This window comes from Halichoerus grypus, chromosome 4, assembly GCF_964656455.1.
Source record: "Halichoerus grypus chromosome 4, mHalGry1.hap1.1, whole genome shotgun sequence".
Taxonomy (NCBI): Eukaryota; Metazoa; Chordata; class Mammalia; order Carnivora; family Phocidae; genus Halichoerus; species Halichoerus grypus.
Window position 1 is genome coordinate 136,918,195 of NC_135715.1, and position 12,992 is coordinate 136,931,186.

At 42.2% G+C, this 12,992-nt stretch overlaps 1 protein-coding gene across 6 annotated transcripts in view; it reads right to left on the reverse strand.

The window, feature by feature from the left end:
- Window positions 1-12,992, reverse strand: part of WIPF1 (WAS/WASL interacting protein family member 1) — a 118,260-nt gene that overhangs the window by 4,702 nt on the left and 100,566 nt on the right. For all 6 annotated transcript variants that reach the window (XM_036075782.2, XM_036075781.2, XM_078071011.1 and 3 more), the window contains 4 exons: window positions 11,247-11,390; window positions 7,609-8,379; window positions 2,628-2,840; window positions 1,780-1,893 (listed from right to left, as the gene is read on the reverse strand). In XM_036075782.2, the coding sequence (XP_035931675.2) occupies window positions 1,780-1,893; window positions 2,628-2,840; window positions 7,609-8,379; window positions 11,247-11,390 (1,242 nt within the window). The remainder of the gene's footprint in view (window positions 1-1,779; window positions 1,894-2,627; window positions 2,841-7,608; window positions 8,380-11,246; window positions 11,391-12,992) is intronic.

Below are 12,992 nucleotides of genomic sequence, written 5' to 3' on the forward strand. Positions count from 1 at the left end.
GAGATTAAGAATGCTTACAAGAAACCAGGAAAAATATTTAGAGTCTATACAAACAACTCCTTAAAGTGAATTCATTTGTTAGTGCCCCAAGAGAAACAGGCTCTTATGAGATAGAAGCCTCTCTTCATCACACACACACACACACACACACACACACACACCCCTCTCAAAGAAATCTGTCCCATGTGAAGACTTATTTTTCACTCTTGTATAGTTTTATTATAGTTATACCTTTTTTAAATTAGGCATCATCTAGGAATGGAGTATTCTACATAAATGAGTTTTTCTAGTAATTAAACTTTTCCTTTCAAGCAGCAGTATTCTGTTTACTTCTGGCATTTGTTCATGGACATTTTCTTAAAGCATCTTCTAATGCTTGGAATTCTTCAGCAGTGGCACAGAGCACAATTTGACCTGTTCTTCACAACCCAACAGAAACTCCTGTGTTGTCCTGTGCTGTGAGACAAAGCACAATCCTGTCCCTGTCTCTTTGACCTGAGACTACCACCTATCTCATCTCCCTGAAGCCACTGATTTTGCTTCTAACAACCTTAACTTAAGCAGCTATGAATCTGTTCTATGGCTGGGAAACATCCAACCAAAAATGATTTAAGAACTGTGTGCTAAAGAGTCAGCAGGCTCTGCGTATGTGTCAGGAGCTCTGCCTAAGGAGTGAGGACAAGGCTAGGGATGCTGTGGCAGTTATCTGAAATGCTCAAATGCTTTTTCTCCACACATTTCTGTTTGGGAATTTGGTTCTACATCTAAAGCAGTTACAAGTCTGAGCCTCATCACTGATCTATGTATGTTTCATGCCGATTCTTTGTTGTAACCACTTATTGTCGCGAAATTACAGTTTCTCTATTTCTTCTTCTTGTTCACATTTTTGTTTCAATAGAATAGATTCACCTCTTTATGACTGCATATATATTTTAGCAAAACCCAGAAACAATCTAAATGTCCAATGATGGTAAACTAAATTATTGTATGTCGACTTGATGGGATGCTATAAAATAAAAACCATGTGATAAAATGGGAAAGTATTTTACTAAGCAAAGTTATGTAAACCCCACCACCAAGAAACTGCACTCTATACTTATAATGATAAATCAATCAGAATTATATGGATTAAAAATGAGCAGAGAACCTGGTAAAATGAAAATATATGTATGCTATGTGGAGATTTTATGGACAGATTATGGGTATATTTAAAATTTTCACATAATGCTCTAAAAGCTATAATCATATTTATTTTATTACTTTATTATTATTATTTTAATATTTTATTTTTTTAAGTTATGTCTACACTCTACATGGGGCTCAAACTCACAACCCCAAGATCTAGAGTCGCATGCTCCACTGACTGACCCAGCCAGGTGCCCCTAATCATAATATATCTAAAATATCAAGGCAGTTACAGTGAGTTTTTGTTATAATTATTAAGACAATTTGATTAGTCTCAAAACTAGTAGGAATAGAAGATATTTGTTCTATCTTAGGAAGACCAAAATGTGGAAGGCTGTCCAAACAAGCAAAGCAATACAATTTAACCAATTAGCAAACCAAAGTTATGTTGAGCTCATAATGACACATTAAAATTATCGTTTCTCATATGCGTTCTGGGTATGTCCGTTTTCCCCATCACCTGTGGAAGGGGAGTTTACCAGAATTTAGACGGCTCCATGTGGGGTTCTCTGCCCCGCTCCAGGCAGCCCTCAGCTGTATATAACCCAGGCCGTTCAAGTAGGAAGCCACCCAAAGCCCTGCAGAAGTACTCACTCCGGGTTTCACTTCTCGCCAGTTTACTGGGATAACTTTTGGCCGTTGGTACGTATGGGTCTGGAGGTGGCAAATCAGAAATCGGATGGAAGTAGAACCTGCTTTCCCACTCATCTGAGGGAGAGAAACAAACAGCATCTTCGGTAACAATCTGCTACGAAGACTTACATAGTGAAAGGACAGAGAGAGCTGCAGAGATCACTTCTAGTTTTATGCCTAGAATTTTAGAGAAAACCCAGAAATGCAACAAATGTCACTGATCGGCGCATCAGTGAAATACGCTGGTCTGCAAATCAAAGCAAAGACAGATCCAAGTGACTTTAACTAGCGTGATTAGGACGCAGCCAGTCCCCCCCCAGGAGCTGGGGGCTAAAGTCTGAGATCCCTTTCTTCCCACCGGTGGGCCCATGAATAACTGCGACCCTCTCATAACAAAGGCAGAGGGAAGCCGCTTAATACCTGCAGACCATTGGGCCTCTTGCCCCAGCAAACTGTTAAGAAAGGCAGGTAAGGTAGGTAATAAGAGGATAAATGACAAAAATGGCATTTTTTTAGAGTTCTGGGATCTTCTAGAAAGTTAACCAAAATGAGACTCCAACAGAGAGAGAGGAAAACGATCAGCCTTTTTGAGAAGGGGAGGAGGGAGGATTACTACTTTTAATTTGAAATCATGGTGGTCTCTAATGGTTAGATACTTAGAGTAGAGCAGTGTGATAACAATGAGGTTCATAGAAACAAGAAATATTAATGCAAACACACAACACACACAAATTTACCACTCAGTGGTTGCCCTGTAGCCTGTAAATGTTTCCAAGGTCCCTCCCCCAGAGGAGGGACCCCCACCTCACCTTCACCTGAAGAGTCTTGGAAGCCATTTCTAATTGATGTTGATGGTGGAGGAGGGGGAGGTGCTCCAGCACTAGGCCTGTCGGGAGGAAGAGGAGGCCTGGGTCCACTCCTGGGATTATCTACTCCACTCCTGGACGGCAACTGGGGGGTGGCAGGCAGGGCCCGAGATGTGCTGCCATTTCTGCTTATTGGAGGGGGTGGTGGGAGAGGGCCTGGGACAAAAAAAAGGACAACATTTAGTGCAGTATCTTACATCTTGCATTACTATTATCATGTCACTGTCAATGTGCAGTTACTGAGTACCTGCTGGATGCATGCCCTATAATTAGAACTTACGGAGAAATAGTGGAAACTTTCTAGGAGATTTAGCCAAGCAAGGAGTAAGCACATATAAACACAGAACTGCACATATGTACACATGTTGATATTGATAGCTAAATGGCTGTTTTGGCTTTGAGTCAGTACTGAGATTAGAGATGATTCAGTTAGGTTGAGAACAGGTGATAATCTGTTTATACTGACAACTGTATCTTTTAAAAAACATTTTATAATCCTTTTAATTAGCTACTGAACTAATTACTGTGACAGGATACTTATGAAATAAATACCATTTGAAAAAAAGAATAAGCTAGTTATGAAGTTATTTTAGGTCTTCAGAGGGACTAGGCTCTTTAAGTGCACAGCAGTATTGCTAATTACACAAGCATGCTTCCGTGACGCATACGATCTGTTTCTGGGCAGAAGTGGCATCAGGAAACCAAATATCAATCATGCCGAGATTGGCAGGAGTTCCTTTTTGGTTCTTCCTCTTTGGGGAGGCCGATTAGCGTGTGTGGCTGTGCATGCTGGTGCAGAATCCTGACCCTGAGCAAGCTGGTTACCACGTGGAACTAAAGTCTCTATATACAGAAGAGCACCAGATAGTCATCTCACAACACTCTTGCCAGGAATACGTAGCTAAAAAGCAAATAAAAAGTACTATTTAAGTCTTTGAAACCCTTTTTAAAAAACGCAGTGGTATGGTATAATCAAATTTTTAAGTTCCTAAAAAATAAATTCTTTTTGATAATACAAAAGAAACCTATCTTCCTTGTCCCATCTTCCAAATTCAGAGGCTATTTGGGTTATGATAAATTAAAAAAAAAAAAGAAAAAGAACTTGAGTGTTCCCATGCAAATCAAAATGGCCTTAGTAATTATTCCTGGTCTTCAGCAGTGTGCTTCTCTTGCAAGATGCTGACATTTTATGTAAATACAACATCTTATGGTACTATAAATATGTCTTTTATTAACTACAGACTCAGAATCCACCTAAAGGACCTTAAACTGAACAACCCACCCATTGCAGATATCCCTGCCTGGAAGCCTTGGCCCAAACACTTGATGGAGGTGAGAGGCATGCCCAGCCCCGGTTGGTCTCTCAAGGAGTCTTCAGTGCTTCTCCTGGTAGGATTTATTTATTGCCCCATCTGTTTGCCATTGCTGGGGTCCCAGTCAGGAGAAGCTGATTTACTGGGGGGAAAGTGTCTTACATGCTGTGGGTTAACTTCACTGGTACTACCACTACATAGCTGTCACTAAATGCAAACTAGACTTCCAATATTATGGGGCCTGGTACTCTGTAACTTGACCGACTTGATCTCTCCCTTTCTCTGTCTCTCTTAAAGTAAACGTTCATGTTCCTAACCCTCGAACCTTCCAGGACCCCTGCTCCAAACCTAGGCAAGTATAATAGATAAGAAAGCAGATTACACTTTTTTTTTTTTTTTTTTTTTGAGAGAGAGAGAGTGAGCGAACAGGGGGTGGGGTGAGGGTGAGGGGCAAAGGGAGAGGGAGAATCTCAAGCAGATTCCCCTGCTGAGCACGGAGCCCAACTCGGGGCTCAATCTCACAAGCCTGAGGTCACGACCTAAGCTGAAAGCAAGAGTCAGATACTGAACTGACTGAGCTACCCAGGCACCCTCAAATTTCAATTTCTTGTAATACTACTAATAAACCATCATTTATTGAATGCTGTTACATGCTAGGAATTAAGATAACCACTACACATACTTCTCTCGCTTAATTCTTACAGCAACCCCGAGAGGTGTAGGGACACAGGAGAGGCTCTGGTATTGGAAGGTTAAGAACCTCAAGTCATGTTTTGTCAAGACTCCAAATATGTCAAATTCTAAAGCCCACACCCCTAACAATGAAGCCAAGCCACCTCTCAAAATACAGATGGCCCTTGATGACCTCTCATAGGATCCTTGTGGGAATGTAAGTTGGTAGGAATTTTCTAGAGGTCAATTTGGAAGTACCTATGAAATTTATAAATTACGATGCATACCTGCTCACCAAAATATTCCATTTTGGGGAATTAATCCAAAGGAAATACATAGAAATGTGCAAAAATGTATAGCTATGAGAATATATTCCCTGCATTATCTATAACAGCAACAATCTAGAGATGGTTCAAATGATTAAATGAAGGTAAATTTGTAGCATCTAATATTATGCAGCCATTAGAAGTCAGGCTATACAAGAATAGTTTAAAATCCTATCAGAAGATGTTAATGAGATTGGTAAATAAAAAGCAAATAACCAAACAGTATGTATACTATGATACTGATTTTGTAAACATACATATATATATGTTTACATATATATGTGTATATATAAATACACACACAAGTTTTACTTATTTTTTTCTTTTCTTTCTTTTTTTTATTTTTTATTTTTTTAAAGATTTTATTTATTTATTTGAGAGAGAGAGAATGAGAGACAGAGCACGAGAGGGAAGAGGGTCAGAGGGATAAGCAGACCCCCCGCTGAGCAGGGAGCCTGATGCGGGGCTCGATCCCGGGACTCCAGGATCATGACCTGAGCCGAAGGCAGTCGCTTAACCAACTGAGCCACCCAGGCGCCCCTCTTTTTTTTTTAAAAGTGAGCTCTATGCCCAGTGTGGGGCTTGACCTCATGACCCCAAGATCAGGAGTGGCATGCTGTACTGACTGAGCCAGCCAGGCACCCTCTCAAAACATACATTTTAGAAAGACTGAAAGGATAATAAAAAATGTTATTAATGATTATTTCTGGGTAGTGGTAGGATTATAGATCATTTTTGTTTTCTTTATACTTTTCTGTATTTCCCATAATAAACAGGCATGACTTATGTAATCGAAAGAAATAATTAATGTTACAACTATATGTCACAGTCTATCCTATTTTGGGGAAGATTTAATCTGTTGATTTGTCCATTTGGTAGAGCCATGCAAACAGCTCCTCAGTCACTTTGGGGGAAAACCCATAGCTGTTGGAGAAGAAGAAAACACTGCATTTCATTCATCTATCTGTTCTCATTTGTTCTTTGAAGAATACTTAATGAGATGCTATGATGTATAGGGATTGGATTGAAGGGATTAGTACTAGCTTTTTATATTTGTAGCCTACTGTCTGAGGCAGAGTGGTTTGAAGTAGTGGTTCTCAAACTTTGCAGCACATTATAATCACTGGGGAGCCTCCAGATATCTTGATGCCCAGTCTGTAACCCAGAGCAATGAAACCAGACACCCTGGGGAAGGGACCCAGGCACCACGGTTTTTAAAGCTCTCCAGGTGATTCTAGCCCATGGTCATCTTTGAGGACTATTGGTTTAAAGAGTGGTGTTTAGGGGCGCCTGGGTGGCTCAGTCGGTTAAGCATCTGCCTTCACCTCAGGTCATGATCCCGGGGTCCTGGAATTGAGCCCCACGTCAGGGTCCCTGCTCAGCAAGGAGCCTGCTTCTCCCTCTGCCACTCCCCTTGCTTGTGTTCTCTCTCTCTGGCAAATAAATAAAATCTTAAAAAAAGAAAAAAAGAGTGGTGTTTATTAGGTTCTTGAGGTCACAGGGCAAAAGGTTAGCTTCTCCTAAAGAAAAAAATGCCCCATTTCCAGGCATCTTATATATAATAATAAGGTTAAATTAAGAACGTAGATGGTTCTACTGAACCCATCAATAACCACTGTGAAATAAGAAGCACCTATTATAATTAGGAGAGAGTACAAGCTCTAGGGAATCCTCACTTCATTTCATAAAGTCTCAAAGTTCTTCCCTTAGATCCATCTTTCTCAACCTGGGGTGTGGGGCACAGATGAGCTTCAGAAGGGCCTTCAATCCCTGAAATAGCATGCAGATTTTGAGTTTATGCTTATGAGCATTTTTATGAACAAAAGGCCTCTACCTTTACCTGATTCTCCAAGGGATCTTTGTGCCAAAGATGTTAACAGCAAAATGGACTCTAACACTTGTCTAATGAGCAGGGAAGTGGCCTCAAAGCTTGACAGATGAAGAGCAGTACAGGAAAAGTTCATTAGCTCTTAAATAGCTACCCTTCTTGTTGGAATAATGGTTCACTCTTGCGGGAGATGGGAATTTAGTTCCCCAATTAAGGCAGGTGAAATTCACATTAGGGAAGGCAGGGCAGTAGAGTGGTGAGCACATTTCAGAATGGGAGGTGAAAGTTCTAGCCTCTTCTTATTAACTAGCTGGTGATCATTTGACTTTATAAGTTACTCAGTCTCGGGGCACCTGAGTAGCTCAGTGGGTTAAACATCTTCCTTCGGCTCAGGTCATGATTCCGGGGTCCTGGGATCAAGTCCCACATTGGGCTCCTTGCTCACTGGGGAGCCTGCTTCTCCCTCTCCCTCTGCTCCTCCCCACCTGGCTCGCTCATACTCTCTCTCCCTCTCTCTCCAATAAATAAATAAAATCTTAAAAAAAAGAAAAAAAGTTACTCAGTCTCCTCATCTCTAAAACGCAGACAGAAATAGCAATCCCACTTTCCTCAGAGGCTCACATAAGGTCAGGATGAAGTGAAACACGGTGAGTGTCACTTAAAAGATTAGAGCAGTCTGAGAGTTCACTTAAGCTTGTGTTGGACTCCCTTCACTTACATGATGATTAGTGACACTTGGGCAGGCTGGGCTGTAGGAAGACAAATCATACCGGGTGGTGACATACCTGATCTGCCTGGTGGGTCCCTCACCGGAGGAGGGGGTCTCTCATTGGGCGGGGGAGGAAGAGGGCCCGTTCGTCCTGGTGAAGGTAAGGGGGTTGTAGACGAAGTAAGGGACAAATTCCTCTGTGGGAGTCTTGGGGTTTCATCAGTGCCACTGGAACCCGAAGGCAGGTGGGGAGGGCCGGGCCTGCTTGGTGGCGGTGGTGGAGGTGGGGCCTGTGAGGAGGAGGAAGGCCTTGGGGTAGAAGGCACCGGGGGCTTGCTGTTCTGAGGGGGAGGCGGTGGGACCGCTTCCCTGTGGATGGAGGGCCTGTTGCCCACTGGAGGAGGCGGAGGGGGGGGTTTGTCATCCAAGGCCCTGCTGGGGGTCGGGGGCAGGGGAGGCCTGTTGGAGAAGGGCAAGGAGGAGCTGGAGGGTGTCTGGCGGACGGAGCCTCCTCCAAAAGCAGCACCTCGGTTTCCAGGGAAGGGGGGAGGGGTCGGCCCAGGGCTGGGCTGCCTGGGGGCCCCAGGCACTGGTGGGGACCCCCGGTTGTGCAGATTTGATTGAATGGGTCTCGGCGTAGTAGGCACTGGAGGGGGAATGCTATCAGGCTTTGAGCCCACGTCGGGCCTCGGGGGAGGCATTCGGTTCCTCTGAGGCTCTGGGGGACCACTTCTGTGGCCTGGAGAAGGCACAGGAAACCTCCCTGGGCCACTTGGGGGAGAGAAAGGCTTGGCAGATGTGGCTCTTCCTCCTGGTGGCAAAATCGGGGGTCGGCTTCCTCCGGAATCTGAAGAACAGGAAAAAAAAATCCAGTTAGAAAATGAGGACTCCCTCTCAAAGGAAATCAGAGAACTAGAGCGTATTCTCAGCTAGTGGAAGTCCTTTCCTAGATGCTATAAAGTATAGGTAACTATTATTTATATAAATTGGGTTCTGGGTGGTCCTTCCTGGAGGCAGAAGAATAGATCACACATTCCTGTGTACCTGCTAGTTCCAGATCCTACAACCTGTTGGCTTTCAAAAGGATTTTGGAGAGTTCTCTTGACATTATGTGTGGGCAAGAACCAGGATTAAGTTGGAAACAGTTCGGGAGAGATCCCCATTCACCATGAGAGGAGAAGAACAGGAGGGTGTTGGTATGTGGGATTTCTGCTAATGATTTTCTTTCTCCCTGTCACCATCCCTGTCCTCCTGTGGCTGGCTGTACCTCTCAGGTGTGAAACAATAATTTAGCCAAGTTAGATGAAAAATTAGTTATCCCAACATAAATCTCCATTCGGGAGGGCTTACCTAGTCTCTTTGAATGAAATTCCCAAGAGAAGGTGGAAAAATGTAATGGAAGAATTGTAATTGAAATAAGAAAGAACAAAGGAAAAAGAAACAGTCGGAGTTTGATTGAAAGACTCGACACCAGTGGTTGGTCTTAATCTGCAAAGAAGCAGGCAACTACACAAGTTTTTTTCCTTACTGAATCAACTTCCACTTCAACATTGGCAGGACAGAACAACCCTATTACATAATTAATATTAAACTGCTTTGGTTCAACAAAAGGAACCAAAGTTATGGAAAAATTCAAACCACCACCCCAGAATCTCCTGGAACCTAAGGTAATTCTCCAAAAATGGTAAGCCTGAAAACTTCTACCACTTCAACCATGAGCTAATTAATGGACCAAATATTTATTGAGTACCTGCTACATACCAGCCATTATTCTAGATGCTAAAGACAGAAGAGTAAACAAAACAGAAAAGATCCTGCTCTCCTGTGCTTTACATTCTTGTGGGGGAGATAAATAATAAACCAGCAAACATAAATATTTTCAGATAGTTATAAGTACTAAAAAGAAACTAAAATAGGTCGATGAGATGGAGAGACCAGATAGATGGGGTGGCTGGCTGGGGGTGGCTCTTCTGAAGATGTGACATTTGAGCTAAGGCCAGCCATAGAAAGACGGGGAAGAAGGTGCTTTAGGCATAGGGTCAGCAGGGGCAAAGGCCCTGGGGAGGGAATGAGCTTCAAGCTGAAAAACCGAGGCCTGTGTGCCTGGGGTACAGTGAGCACGGAAAACTTAGCAAGTGGACTCTGAGTGGCCAGCGAGGGCCAGGTCATAAGGAGCCTTGTAAACCAGAGGACTTCAGATTTTTTTTTTAAAGATTTATTTATTTATTTGAGAGAGAGAGTGAGCGAGAGAGAGAGAACCTGAGCAGGGGGAAGAGCAGAGAGAGAGGGAAAAGCAGACTCCCCACTGAGAAGGGAGCCAGATGTGGGGCTCGATCCTGGACTCTGTGGGGCTCAATCCTGGGACCCTGGGATCCTGACCTGAGCCAAAGGCAGACGCTCAACTGACTGAGCCACCTGGGCACTCCCAGAGGACTTCAGATTTTATCCAAGGCACAATGAGAGACATTTGGATGGATTTATACAGTGGAGCAATATGAACTCTAGAGAGAATTTTTTATTTCAACTGCAGTACTAGAAAAACACTGTATTTCCCTTGACTGTGTGGTATATTTCTAGGTCACCAACTTGTGATAAATTATATCTTCCAAGTTTGGATTGAAGCTGCAGTTATTAGCTATGTGTACATCACACGGACAGTGTTCACTATGTGGATGGTATACTAGGCTGACATATACATCTGGTACACCATTTTGTGCACTGATTTAATTCTGTCCTCATTTTATGAATTTCTTTCCAGTTGTCTTTTGCCTTAATTTTTTCACCTATTGTTAAGTACTGAATGTCTGCATTTGTCAGCTGCCTCAATCCTTTTGGTGGGTTTTAAATAAGTAAATTTAAATGTAAATGCAGGTCTGGCAAGACAGCATCTCTCATAATATTGAGCATCATTCTAGATTTTGACCATCCAACGCTAAATAGTGAGCTAACCCTGAGGATTCAGTGGCTTTATCTTCATGATTGTGAGAATTTCATACTTTCCCAGCAGACATTAAACGATCATAGAATTAGAAATAAAAGTCTTCTAACACAACAAACATTAATACCAAAAGATTTATGGTAAAACTTACTGAGCCTCATGCACTTTGTAAGGTTTTTTATTTGGGCATGACCAGGTTCAATTTTTCTCTCTGCCATTAGGTTCAAAGACATTCCCATAGGACTCATTTCCATGTGTCCCTGCAGAGAATATTTAGAATCACTGGCCCTCAAATGCCAGATGTCTGTCATGCAAAACACCTTTTTAGATTCAGTGAGATTTGTAACTCTACTCTGTATAACACGCTCCATAGTGTTCCGGAAAGTGGCTCACAAGTATTTACTATACTAGACAGCTGGGTCGGGCTACCTCACAAAGAAAGGTGAATTTGCCAGGTCACCAGGCAGACTTTTCCAGGGGTGGCCAGTTCCATTTGTTCCTTCTTTTTCTTCCCACTCTAGCTCCCCCTTTAGAAAAGTACAAAAAATACAAGTTACCCCGAGGACATTGGGCAAATATTTAACAGCTCCATGGAGCTGGCTGATTTTGATTTAAGAAAAAAAAAAGACGCTAGAGTCTCTCTTCTAAAACGGTGTTACCATCTCAAGCGATCTAAAATGTTTTAAAGGGCACAGTGCTTTAGAAGGGATGCCAAGCCTCCAAACCACAGAACTCTGCCTCATCTTGTTACTAAGAGAGAAAGAAACTCTCCTTACCACCATCCCTGTTGGCTGTGGATCTCAGCTTCGGCATCCCGGCCTGGAATAGTCCTCCCAAGCCAGGTGGGCCACCCCCTCCAAAACTTCCGCTGCCACCACCACCTCCACCGCCGCCGCCACCAGCACTGGCTCCTTTAGGTTCTGCAGAGGGAAGCAAACACACTCTCTTCACCGCGGATGAAAGCACCCAGAGGACAGCCCGAGCCCAGGGACACAATAGACAATGCCTGTCAACCAGGGAGCGGGCTCGAACTGGGCCTATGGTGGACTTCTGAGGTTTCATGAAAACGCAGGATTTTTTTAAAATTTAATTTAATTTTATTATGTTATGTCAGTCACCATACATTACATCATTAGTTTCTGATGTGGTGATCCACGATCCATTGTTTGCGTATAACACCCAGTGCTCCATAAACGATTCACCCTCCCCCTAGTCAGAAAAGGACGGGTTTTGTTTTTCACTCCAGGCCAGTCACAGGCCCCACGGCAGGAGAATCGGTAATAGATGCCGCCTGGCCCCATGCTCCCGGCTTGGCTAGCTGCCGCAGGAGTTACTATCTGTATCCTAAGATTTGGCTAATAAAAGAATCTTCCAAGAAAGCAAGTCCCAAGGGAGGGGGAGATGGAAATAAAAGGTGAGAAGAAAGGGAATCGTAAAAATAAAGGGAAGAAAATAAAAGACCCTGTAATTTTACTCCTTGGAAATATACACTATTTTGGTGTATTTTTTTCCTGTTCATACTTTTTCATTTTATATATTTTTTTCTCACAATTAAGACCAAATTCACTGAACAGTTTTTAGCCTGCTCTTTTCACTTAACACTTTATTGTTAGCATTTCCCATGTCATCAAATATTCTTTGAAAACATGAGTTTAAGGGGCTGCATTGTGTTTTAGAGCATGAATATATTGTAGTTCTTTTGACCATCTACTTATTTGATGGCCTTAGGGTTTGATTTCAATTTTCTAATATCCTAAAGCCCAACAGTAGGCTTAAACATTTTTAAAAACTCCTTGTAATTGAAGATGGTACAAAGATTTTGTTTTATTTTGCATTTAGTTCCTCAAAACTGTGGAAGAGTCTGAAACGGGCAAACAGACAAGAATGACCAAAAAAAAAAAAAAAAGAAAAGAAAAGAAAAAGATTACTAAGTATCCTGTCTAGCCTTTTGGGTTATTTCCCTTGTCTATGAGCTATTTTACAACTCGGTAAGTTGTAGAAAAACTGATAATAATTGTCTATAGACATGTAAAATTGTTGTGTTCAGTAGCATGCAATTGATTACAGACGGGTTTACCTATCTGTAAATTCATTTCAGCTCTGATGTGTGTGGTACTTTGAACTCTCCTTTGCAGTGGTAACATTATACTGTTTCCCTCAGTCATTAGTGACTTAAATAAAATATTTGCCATATGTTCGTTTTATAGCTGTATGAGAGCCATGATTATAACCCTCTTTGAAAAAGTGTCTCATACAATTTATGATGTATGTATGGTTGTATTTATGAGGATAAACATTGTTTAAAGTTCTACCCCTGGAAAACCTTCTAGAGTCTTTGACAAGCAGTACATGAAATCTACAAATCAAGAGGGGAGGACTGACACTTTTATGATATTTAGATTATATGGAAACATGGTATATTCTCCCATGTCTTCTGGTTCATTCAGTCAAGTTTTATAATTTTCCTGATATGGGTCACCTACTCTTCTTGTTAAGGTTACTTCGATACATTTTTGTTTGTT